The sequence below is a fragment of the Prorops nasuta genome, unplaced genomic scaffold, assembly GCF_024137725.1.
Source record: "Prorops nasuta isolate Cenicafe-Biocafe unplaced genomic scaffold, Cenicafe_Pnas_1.2 PNAS00005, whole genome shotgun sequence".
In the NCBI taxonomy this organism is placed as follows: domain Eukaryota; kingdom Metazoa; phylum Arthropoda; class Insecta; order Hymenoptera; family Bethylidae; genus Prorops; species Prorops nasuta.
Window position 1 is genome coordinate 5,437,188 of NW_027116802.1, and position 12,645 is coordinate 5,449,832.

A 12,645-nucleotide genomic window follows, 5' to 3' on the forward strand; every position below is an offset into this window, starting at 1 on the left:
AATAAATGATTTCGCGTTTAATTATCGATATCGAATTAAGAGTGATTTGGCAGCAAGTGGTTTTGTCGCCTGGTTGAGTATAAAAAATGAATGGAGGACGAAATGCGCAATGAGTGAAGGTGCGTTAATGATTCAACGATCGGGGAGTTTCGATAATGGATAGAGGGTAACGGAGGTAACGCCACAAGTTCACTGTTTTGACCGGTTGAATCAGCTGCTATGTTATTGAAGGAATTCAATTTGTAAAGCTTCCTCTAATCGAGCCCTTCCTCTCTGCAACGTCTCTCAGTTTCGCCTCTTCCCTTATCCTATGCGGGCTATGTTGGCCACAAAACAGGGAATGCTGCTGCACCGTGCACGTACAGTCTGATTAAGTATCCACTCGATCTACTTGTACTACATACAAACTCCAATAAGCCAAATATCAGAGACTGTACCGTGCACCGACTCGTTCTTTTGTCTCTAGTTCCTTACACCAACCTCCTTTCTTATCAAAGTCACTTATTCAGCACCCTCCCTCCTAGTCTTTCTCATTCATTTGTCTTTGCTTCCTCCCTCCTCTTTATCCTTTATTTCCCCTTTCTGCCCCTTTTCTCTCTCTCTCTCTCTCTCTCTCTCTCTCTCTTTCCTCCTCCCTCTATATATCAGCAACCGGGATGAGCAGAATCGTTCTAGCACGATACACGTCAGTTGGTGTGCTCGCGTTTACTTCCGGGTGTAGTTACTAATCAACGCCATTCAACGTACACAGCAATGTAGAAGCGTGCCTCACTCCACTTGGATTGAAAGCCGATTGCCGAAGCTTCCTGAACGCTCGCGGATTAGCTATTTACCTCCATCTTCTATTTCTTTTTCCAACTTTTCCTTCTCTCACCCCTCACCCCCACTCGTCTTTTCCCTACTTACCTTGTCGATACAAACACTATATAGATATTCTATGGACACGTGTAAAACTGGTGCATCAATCTTTATTGAGAAATTCTTTTTTCTTTTTCCACAAAAAGATTGAATTTCATTCTGAAAATGGACAAGCTTTCAGTGAATTATCATAGTTTTTCTCCATTTTTCACTGTTAAGATTTGCTCGATGAGAAACTGTCTGGCAAGAAAGAAAGGTTGTTTCATGAGGGTATATATACCTATATATATATATATATATGTACAGTATAGGGAAAGTGGGATAGGAGAAATGTAAAGCCAGTTCATTGTTCAGTCGAGTGGAAGTACTAAAAGCCACCAGACAATCTTAGCTATAATAAATTATACCGTTCGCGCTATGGCGCGCATCTATTTCGATAAACTTAAGATGAGTATACACGGCAGTGCAAAATCCGGCAAAGTAAGCAAACTTTTGCGAGTTAATTGACGTCTGATCTAGGGGCTCTATGGTCTTATTATCGTAAAGCGCATAATGCGCGTATGATTATACCCTCCAGCTACCAATCTATCCTAGATGATCGCTCAGAATATATATTTTAATCGCTTTGTTCTACTCGAGTTGAGAAATCTACAAGGTGTCCGGTTAACTCATCCTGAAATGAGAAATTCATCTAGTAGAAATGATTTCAGAAATTACACTCATACATTATTGTTTCATGTAACTATATTAATTAAGAAATTCTTAAGCATTAAAATTCATTTCCTTCGTGATTTCATGTTGGGGAAATTACCGATGGCTTTATCCTTTTAAGTAAATATCGCCAAAGTCATTCGAGAACTAATAAAATGTTCAAACGTAAGGAAGTTTCAATTCTTAATCACACTTTTGTCGATTAAGGGATATACATATGAAGATAGTATAATAATTCTATTTTTTATATAATTTGTTCTATATCAGTTATTTATCTTATTGGCAAGTCGTGTAAATCTAACTTCTTGTAGTACTATAAGTGTTTTTCTCGTTATGAAAATTAAAAGTTTATAAGAATTGTGTGGTTACGATATTACAAAATATATAAATTATGATGGAAAATTCGAAAAACGATTTAGGAAATTTACGGAATGTGCTGATACATTTATAGGGCTGCCAAATATCATCGATACTTATAAAATAGAATCGGTTATTATTTTAGGAAAGGGGTGTTGAAAATGGTGAATTTTAGTATAAGGTCGAAAAGTGTGGGAAGGAAATGGGGGATATTCGGTAGAAAATGTGAACGCAATATTACACATACGAGGAACGGTCAGGAAACCACGTAATATCGTAAAGCGGTTTTACCCTATAAAAAAGACGAATATACCGATAAAGTATATTATATCACTGTCTCTTGGTTACACCAAGCGTACAACTAGATAATGAGAAAAAGGCTACTTGAAAAATACGAGCTCCGAGAAGCTTTCTCTTATCTATGCTTTTATTCAACTTTTTAATTTTCGACCATGCAATAAGTCCGTATATAAAAAGTGGTAGAGGATAAACGGGAAATAAAAGGATCAGCGAGAAATAATATATTTAAGCGAGGATGATAGTAAAATAAAACCAGCATATTTTGCTTTTCTCTCGATATTTATAACGAGTGTTTATTATGACAAATGAGATTCCCTCGTATGCTCGTTTTAATGCAGAAAACTGATTTTAGCAAATACGTGTATGATACAGAAGAAATATGTGTCTCGACTTGAAGTTCCACGTGAGCTTTTAGTAGCAATTTTAACACTGCCACTCAGACCTAGGGGGAGGGGGGGTACCGTCTGGGTAGGATCACTCAAAGAGCGCAAATGCATTATTTACGAGTGCATTAGGCAGAAGACGAATTCTAATAGAAATAAAATTAAAAGCAGTCGTTTTTCCGTCAATTTCACCCCGTATCTCTAATGCATCAGGAAAACTTTGCAAGGTTGAGTCACGTGGAAGGAGTCCAAAGGAAACGGAGCCCAGGAAGCTTGGTAAAAAATGCAAAGTGCATTTAATACTTTTTCAAAGCGGATTTTCTAGTGCTATATCTTTTGTAGAAAAAATACATTTTTGCATACCACGTCTAATTTCTCCTCAATTTTCTTCAAGGAGAGAGCAAAAAATACTTCAGCTACTTGCTTCGTCTCCTCTTCTATAACAATAATAATTGCATCGATTTATTTGAAAAATCAATCTAATCAAATATGAACTTTTCATGAATTATTTAATTCCCCTTTCCTGGCAGCATTCTGTAATGGTAAAATAATCATAAATTTTATAGTTAATTTTTAATGAGATGCCTCTAACAGCTTTTAAGAAGGATATTTCATATGTAAGAAACAGCGTAACCTCTCCTCAACTTGACAACTCTCTTTCTCTCTCTCTCTCTCTCTCTCTCTTTCACTCACGTAACTCATTTACTCGCCTTCGTAAATAGCTTTCTCGTAAATATACTATAACTGGTATGGAAAGGGGAAAGGTTTAACTATTAAATATATAATGCCATATATATACTATAGCTACCGTGCAGTGCAATAGACCATTTGTTGTAACACGATGAGTCAGACATATTACAGAGTGTAATAAGCCGTCTGCTTTACACTGGATGAAATTCTTTACAACTGCCACCCTTTACTAGTTTAAAATTACAGACACGTTGAAAACATAAATATAATGCTCTTCTGAAAAAACACAGTTAGCTGGAAATATGATACAGTATAAGAGCGGTGGAGGGGATGGAGGAGAGTGAGAGAGAAAAAAATTGTGAATTTCTTTACGAAGCGTCGAGTGGTAAAATGAAGTGAGTGCATTTCGAGACAAATTGTATTATTCGTCATTACAGCGCTGGGAAAAGCTTTGAGCATAAGACACGGTGCAGCGTCTGCAATTTTCTTAAATGTCGCGCCATCAGATGAACTTATAAATGAGATGGAAGCAATATATGCGTAAATTCTTATTATATATCCATTTGAATGTATATCATCACGCTATGTACCAAAGTGTTTCAAGAGAAATTCTCAGGGGGTGCTACGAGCAGGGACAAAATAATGACGAGTATAGCTAGAAAGGAGCAACTGAGAAAAATATTACAAGAGCTGTAAGCGAAAGAGCGTCTCTTTGAAATCTCATGACAGCTAGTGCAGTCCCGAGGAGCTCGTTAGTGACTGGACACAAAGCGAGGCCGCTCGTCTTTCCCCCTTTCTCTCTCTCTCTCTCTCTCTCTCTCTCTCCTTCTGTCTCTAACACTCTTTCTCTCCCCGTCACGCCGACTTCTCACAACCCAGTCTACCTTTGAAATAGAAATTAAAACTCATATTATAATTTTTTTAAAACATTTCAGACGAATCCTTATAGTTCCAACAAGAACCTTGCCTTCATCCGAGCGCAATGGCTTTATTAAACTTTTTTCCTCTCCACCTGACATTACAAATTTCATTATGCCCGCGTTATTTATGCGCACTCATTATTGTAAACGCAATGAAGACTTTTCTTTACTAACATTCTCACGAAGCAAGCAATTTCGATGCAATTGATATCAAAAGATCTCCTTTATCGTATTTTATCTGGAGCTATGTAAAGCGTATATGTACATTATATATATATATATATATATATATATATTCATGTATAATGTTCGTATATGTGGAAAGATAATAAAATGATTTTGTACGCTCCGTACCTGGTATCTCCAAACCAGAGTTATATATCCGGAAACACATTTTATATTTCCGATCTTTTATATTGGAAATAAAGTTGCTCGGGCTTTTTTTAATATTCGTATCTATCTGGAAACGTTTTAACGAGATGGCGAGAGCCTGTTTTTGGTTCTTTGTTATTTTGTTAAATATAAGGATAATACCGAGGTACTCATTTTTATTACAGCTAATGTTGGAAGAATGCTGCAGCAGGAATAATACGTAAGAATATAAGCATGGACAATGGAATTGTTGGTTGCGGTTATTCGCGGTACCGATGCTACCGCAGCGAGGTTTTTGAAGTATAACGTACTCAGACGCAAACGTGCTTGAAATGATAACGCACCGACTATGATAAATTCCTTCCACCCCTTTCTCTCGCGCTCTCATTCCGGCGCGGCCCTGGACTTGAATTTCGCCAATATCCTGATAAAGACACCACTGGTGTTAGACGCAGGAATAAGGGTGAGAGGGAAGGCCAGGGGAGCTTTTGAAATATTTCCGCGCAATTTACATTGGCCACGAAGGCCCCCGATCTCTTATACGCGCGTGTCGCGCCTTCGGAATACGTAATGCCGATGGATCGAAAAATTACGTTTCACCGCCTAGAAATTATCGTCACCCGATATGCGACTAGAATTCCACTAAAATTCTCCAGATCTCCCCCCCCCCCCCACCCCCTCCCTTCTCCACAACCCCTTTCCATTCGCTATAAAATTTTGCAAAAATTAGCACGTAAAATTGTCAAGTCGGATGAAGTTCTTTGAAGCAACTTTTTTACTGCTAGTCAAGGGAAAAGTTTGTGAAAAAAGTTGTAGAGACCGAAATTACGTTTAATTGTTTTTTTCTCCCTGCATAAAGGGAGGAATGAAAAAGAGAGAGTGGTCCGGGGAGCGCGAATAAAGAATAAGGGTGGTTGGGGGTACGGAATAGGAGTACCAAGTGGATGCATATACATATAGATACCTGCGATAAATTTATAGCACATTTCTCCATGATTATGGAAAACACAGAGTTCCGTCTCTTGAACAATCGTGACATTGGCGATATTTCTTTTACCCGCGCTTTTTTTTAGCGGATGAGATTCAGTGCACAGGCCGTTTGGCGGCATAAATTTGCATGTGTTTTTAAAGTACGTGCTGCTGCATTTGTCATCCCGTATCGCACAGGCAATGCAAAGCTCTGGCCAGCTACGATTTTTGTCCTGCCGGCTGTTCCCCGGTGCACATCCCTTTCTCTTCTCGCGGTTTCCCTTTCCTCCCCCACCCTCTGCTCCTCCCAGCTTCCCTGTTCACCGACTTCTGCCTGAATACAAAAAGGGATATTATATCAAAATCGACCTTTGTAAAAAAAGGTCGGATGGACGGCGAAAAAAGCATCGAGCTTTCGAATTCCTGCAGCTTTCTACGGCGTTGAAAAAGAATATCTTTTCGACGACTTGTTATAGCGCTCGCGAGCGTTAGAGGGAAGGTTGAAGGGTCCCAAGCTCGGGGTACGAACGACTATAAATAAATCTCGCTATAAAGTTTAAAAAAAAGAGAAGAAAAAAAAACAAGACAGCGAGAGGCGGAGGAGAGTGGTAAAGCAAATAGTTGGATGAAAACGCAACGCACGTGAAATCACGAAGGCAAATATAGGCAAAAATCTGAGATGTCGCGCAGGAAATACAAGACTTTGAAAGGAGATAAAAAGGTTGAACATCCGAGAATCAGTCTGGTACGGGAAATTCGAGGGTAAGAAGAGGAGGGGGTAAGACTGGGGTGAGAATGAGAGTTGAAAGGCGCGAGGGGAAAGGAACTACAGAAGTTACTCCGTGGAAAATATACATTGGTGCTTTTAGGGAAGTTGGGATTATCGGAAAAGCCTGGGCCCGAAATGCAAGTTAGCACCGATGCGATGGTGGATCTTTGGGAAATTCGAGCAAGTTCGTGCAGGCTGAGAAAAATGGTGAGACACAAGGGAAGGAGGGGAGGGTGGAAGGGGTAGATTCGGTCATTGGCGAACGTGCGTTCGCTGATAGTCGTTTCGCGCTGAAAGCTTGAAAAAGCCGGAGGAGAGTGAGGTGAAGAAAAGAGAGAAAAAAGGTAGGGAGGACGAGGAAGGCTAACAGAGAGGAGACGCGAGCCAAATACTCACGTCTCCTCATTGTCCCCGCAAAGTGCTCGAATTTGCACGGTAGCCTAAAACTTATGGCGCCTTCGTGCCATCTCCCATTATTATCCATCAAAACTTTTCTTTTCCCCCGTCCCATCCTTTTTTCTTACCACTGTAAATGGAAAGCGATCTTTCCTGTTATCCCCCTTAATACAACGTATAAAATAACCAAAGCCGCTCCATCGGTGGCTCATTTCTCTCCAACCCCTATATGCAAAAACAAATATGGTCCGTTCGTCATGCAATTATCGAAGAGCCCGCGTGTATCGTGGATTTCAATAGTTCGTTTCAATTACCATTTAACGGATTTAACGCCGCATAGTCGTGCATTTCAATGAATCCAATATGAGTTAAAAGTGGAATTTTTTACTGAATTCTTTTTAGAGGAGTGCGACCAACGAGAATAAGCTGGACCAATCGGAGGAACATTCGGAAACTTTAATTTTGCCATTATTGTGATATCAGCTAAGAATGTGCTTTCCATTGTTACAGGCGTACGTAGACTTGGTGAAAGCCTGGGGATGGAAGAGCTTCACAATTATTTATGAGAACAACGAAGGATTGGTGCGGCTTCAGGAACTCTTAAAAGCGCATGGACCGAGCGAATTTCCCATTACCGTCAGGCAACTCAACGAGGGCTCGGAGTATCGGTGAGTCCCTCGCAGTGCTCCCTTACCTATACTTCCATTCTTTCACGTTACATTTAACTCTCCCCCTCTTTTCTCAGTTTGCACTAAGTCTAAACGTATGCAAATTTATGTGTCTTCGACTGAAACCTTCTCTCATTCTCCTCGTTAAAACTAAGCAAGCCCTTCGAGTACTCCGAGGAATTCAATATCCCACTGTTTGTCATAATTTCCACATTAACGAACTTTTTCGGTTTACGTACGATGATATTTTGAGCGAATGTACGGCTAAATTAGGCGGAGGATTAATTGGAAGTGGAGGAGAGCAGCGATATTCATTATGGTAATCGTGGCAGAATCAATTTCGCCACGGGTGAAGGGGAGAGGGTTAAGTATGTCAGTCACGCAAATAATGTGATCTCACGTTAAACCCAACGTGTTACGCATAGGATAGCGTTAATGCGATGAATCCGATTAGGTGTCGCATTAGGAAAATCCGCTGGCGGAGCTCGTTAAACGAAACTCCAAGTGATGGCTTGACCATACCGGGAGCTGGAGAACCGAAGGGTGCGCGCGGTCGACTGACCCTAGTACCACTGTACCTGATAGCAGAGGTACCGCTAGCTTTCATCGGACCTTGCGATAACGGCATTTGTTTACTTATGGGTGAACCGCAAATGGGCGTAGATTTGCACGAGGCTGCACCTCTGAAAATTAGCAAGGTAGTTGCAGTCTGGCCGAACCAACTATATCTACTATAACCAACCTATAACGATCTCAGATATATATATATATATATATACATATAGCTAATCGATTAATTAATCCAGTCGATTCTATATTCCGTCCAAGTGAATGATTCGCGTTGAGTATTAATTGCTTGTTTTTCTTTTGGATTTGATCGAGAGTGCTCGCTTCCTTAATTACTTATAGTAATGATAAATTAGCTCGGTTGAAGGGGGGCGGGGGAAGCATGTGGTAAATCGTTGACGAACATCTGCACGTCGATTCAGCGTTAAATTTTTCGTTCCGGTGTGTGCATGGTGTATCGATCGTGGCATTGCAGAGAGAACTGTGTCAGAGGTACTCGCGCTAGATACACACGAGCCTGGGCGAATCTTCATCTTCCTTTCCAGCTCAGCGATCGTCGCACTCGCTTCGTCTTCGAGGAGAATACTATATACTCACGCTTGTCTGTTGCACTTGGCGCGTCACCGTCGCTATCTTGTCCGCTCGCCGAAGAAGTTTCCCCGTCATGCGTTGCATTATTCATGGGGTCCTTCCGAGACAGTGACTTATTGCAGCTGCCCTTTGGCTCAAAGACCGGAGCGATAGGGATTTGAATATATTCCCTTAGATTCTTCCACTTTGCCCGCGGCATCCAGCACCACCACTTTTGTATTTCCAAACATTTTCCCATTTTACCCCCAAACTGTCCCATGAATCTTCCTATCTAATCCCTTTATAGTATTCTTATTGTAGTATAGAGTATCGATAATCGAACCACAGGCTCCAGCAAGGTTATTCAATTGTCTCTTCTAATTTCTTCTTTGAGCAGAGACCTGCGTGGATATAGATGTTGATAGCTTTCCCCTTATTACTTCCATTCTCATCGCAGTTGATAATTTTTTATACCCTGATGTTTCCATAGTACTTTCATAGCGGATTTAATATCACCATGGGGATGCATTTGGTCGACTCGCGAGGTGAATGGTGAACCGGAAGAAAATATGGTGTCCGGTAATCGCGATGGGATAGATTTAAAATTCTATTTCAGTCTATATAAAGGGCATTTAGAATTTACAGCGACGGTTTTCATCGCTGAGGAAATTTTTAAGGGATGACTAGGGTAGTTTTTGCGGATGATTAACGCTGCTGTTCTCTGGAGAGATTCCGTTCCGTTGTACAGGAGAGATGAGGATAGGATGTAAAAGTAACGGCGGAAGTGAAGAAGCAGCGTTGTAAGGCGCATACAGAGGTACGGAAATAAAGTAATCCTTTATTTTTCGGCTGGCGGAAATGGCAATGCGCGCGGGCGGCCGTTCGGTAAAAGTAAAGTTTTCCCTGCGAGTGCACCAGTCGGGTCGGCCAGTTTACAATGGCTTTCGTTTAAGGGTCTGCAAATGCCCGGCATCGCGCCGCTGCTCCATCGAACGTCCCGAACTTTTCACCAGAGGCACCATCAGCTACCGCGTAAAATCCTCGAGCCTCGAAACCTTTCCGTAGGAATCAACAGAGAAGAAGAAAAATATACGGACGAGAGAAAATCGTGACAGTAATCCGTAATTAAGCAGCTCCGTATGAAAATCAAATAAATAAGAAACGAGGAGAGACGAAGTAGAAAATTTCATAAATTTATGTAGATGTACGAGGATGAATATTTTATACCAGGCAAATTGTTTGGAATTTAAAAAGCATTCTTAAAGATACGCTAGTAAGATTGTGATTATTTCATGTTGAGATGTGTCCAGGAGGTTCTGAAAGTTTCTTTCTAATGGAGGACGCGTTGTCAGCGTGGAGGAATCTCATAGGAAACAGTTTTATATGCATTTGGGTTAGAAGTGAGACCCAGCATGCAGGTATACGATAAGAGCAAGATTTTTCTATCAGAGAGCGTAGGAATCTTCAAGTGGGCTTACTGTGTTGTATTACGTAAGAGGAAAAACTCTGCTGTGTGTGTGTGTGTGTGTGTATTTGATAGTAGACGTGGCGCATTGTACCGAACAAGACACTTTCCACAGGGAGTAGTAATCCCCGGAATACCAGCGTTTCCAGTCGGTCCAACGAATGAAAGACTGGAGAGCTCAGTGATACAACCACCGTTAGTAGCCCAAAGATTCGTTAGTTCGAACCCTTAGCTCTTTCCTCGAATCGAACCTTCCGATATACTCCTCGACGATACTCAAAGACACTCCGGCATGAAACTTTCTCCCGCAACGAGATTCCTAGTTTAAACTTTTCTTCGTTTGTACTCTACACTTAGGGGAATTATTTATTAATATATAAAAAAAATCTTAGAAATCAAAGAGAAAAGTGTAATAACGAAGGAAAATCGGTATTACGGGAGAACGAGTGTGAATGAAATAAAGGGAGTTTTTAATGGAAAGTATAATTTGATTTTTCGTATCGTACACTGCAGCGGCGATTAGAGATTAATCGACGATCGGTGATCAATCGCGAGGCATTTTCCAATGTGTTAGAGGAAAGCGTCGAGGAGTGGTAATATGAGGGGGGGGGGGGGGGAAGGTGGTGTAGGGGGAAGGGGTGGAGATGGAGTTTTATCCGAGTCATTAATGGCGAAGGGTGGTGGAAAAGGGTAGGTAAGCACGGGCGAGTTGGATAAGTTAAATCGAAAGAGCAACGAACAGATCGACGGACGGAGAAATCAATTTGGCGAATAGTCGGATTGGTGGAGGTAAAAAGCGGTATTCCTGGCTTAAGGCGGCTAATGGAGATGGCGGATGGAAAGGAGCGGAAGTGGTTCGAGTTGGCTACGGCATAAGTAATTGAAATGTTTCGAAGCCATGGGAATGGAAACGGTGGAGTTCCGGTATGCGGTGGCAACTGGCAGGCACTGGAAGGATCTGCCGGCGGTAGCAGAGCGCACCGCGGCATGGCGGAGGGTGGTGCGGAGGTGCGGACACCTACGTTTTGCCACGATAAGAAATCCGACTCAAAGACTTCAAACGCACCCAAGTTCGATGGTCGTTCAGTTTCAACGGGAGTATTGCCATTCCTTGACTACAAATTCCTCCATCTTCCTGGATATTCGTCACGTCCCTTCCTCGCGTCCCTGATTGATCAAAGGAATATGCTTGAATGAGCCATGCCCTTCATCCTCTTCACTCTCCAAATCGCCAAAGCTTCTTTTTATTCCTCTCTCTCTCTCTCTCTTATTCCTCTCATGAATTAATCACGAGAATAATGTCGCTAAATTTCTAAGCAGCAACGAAACCTTTGCAGAAATTTTAGCTTGTGGATTTCTATCTTAACACACGACCTCCTCACCTTTATTCATTCCGTCAACACAGCCAGCTTTGTCATATATATATATATATATATATATATAATCCATAGAGAGGAAGAAGTCCTATACAGAAAATATTACTGGTGCTCGAGCGTAAATTCGAGAAATTGTCTCGTAGCGTTTATGGCCGATTGAAGCAGAGATTCGCATATTTGTCACAGCAGTTGGCGACGAAATAATATTGCAGTAAATTCGGAAATTTGACGGTGGTACGGGCTCGATCAGAAGTGGTTGGCTTAGAAAATCGCTGAAAGTTGGCTCCTGGACCGATTTACGATCTCGGTGGGTCCACGGTAATTTCTCCCGGCGGTAATAAAACTCCTATCGAAGAAAGGAAAAGTGTCTGTGTAGCTCGGGATGTATAATATCGCGCGTGTGTAATATTCGTGCATCTTGGGAAAGGGGAGTCTGGGGACACGATTACCGCGGCAAACTTTCGTCAGATATTCTTCGAGCCGGGTAACTTGGGGAGAATTCGCGGCTAAAAGATGAATTGTTTCACGAAACAACACAGGGACGAGAGAAGCCATGTATATATATAGTGTAAGCGTGATGGTGATAGGGTTTGGCAAAAGTTTCATCGTTTCCACGTGGGACCTGGCCAGTTGGGCTTGGAAAATTATCTGCAGGCAACTCGCGCGTGCACGCTTGCGAACGTTCGTTCGGTCTGGAAAGGAAAAGTGCAGCGGCTGATGGCACAGGGGAAAATCAAGCGTCCACTGGGAGACGCAATGAATAATCTTCCGGGTATTTATTCCGGTGCTAGGTGTTGCATAACCTGGCGTGGGATTCATACTTGGAGTGCTCGCGACGTACGGGCCAAACGGCTAAGAGAGTCTCTGGGGAAACAAATGACTATGTTAATTCGGATGTTAAACTGGCCATGGTTAACCGCCACCCTCGACGCCGTTGATTGCTCCTTTCTCCTCCCTTCTAGTTTTCTATTCCTATTTCAGCTTCTTCGGAATGTCCATTTGTTTCCTTATCATCTCTCTCTCTCTCTCTCCCTCTCCCGACCTCCCTCTGTTTTTTCTACACAAAACGTTTCTCGTTTTTCGTTGCACCGAAGCTCGGTGAAAAACGGCGATTAAGCGACACGCTGGATTTGTCCTAAATTCGGTGCAACACAGAGAGAGAGAGAGAGCGGTGCTTTAATCGAGCCGCCCATGCTTGAATGGGAGAGCCGTTCGTTGCAAACGCGTGTTCTCGCGGCGAATAATTCTGCTGGCAGGCGCCATTTGTTAACCCC

General features: G+C 42.0%; 1 protein-coding gene across 3 annotated transcripts in view; it reads left to right on the plus strand.

The window, feature by feature from the left end:
• LOC136773531 (glutamate receptor ionotropic, kainate 2-like) overlaps positions 1-12,645 on the plus strand; it is a 130,698-nt gene that overhangs the window by 76,196 nt on the left and 41,857 nt on the right. For all 3 annotated transcript variants that reach the window (XR_010822636.1, XM_066727274.1, XM_066727275.1), the window contains exon 5: positions 7,236-7,393. Coding sequence is in view for 2 of the 3 variants with exons in the window: in XM_066727274.1 (XP_066583371.1) it covers positions 7,236-7,393 (158 nt within the window). In the remaining variant the exon portion in view is untranslated. The remainder of the gene's footprint in view (positions 1-7,235; positions 7,394-12,645) is intronic.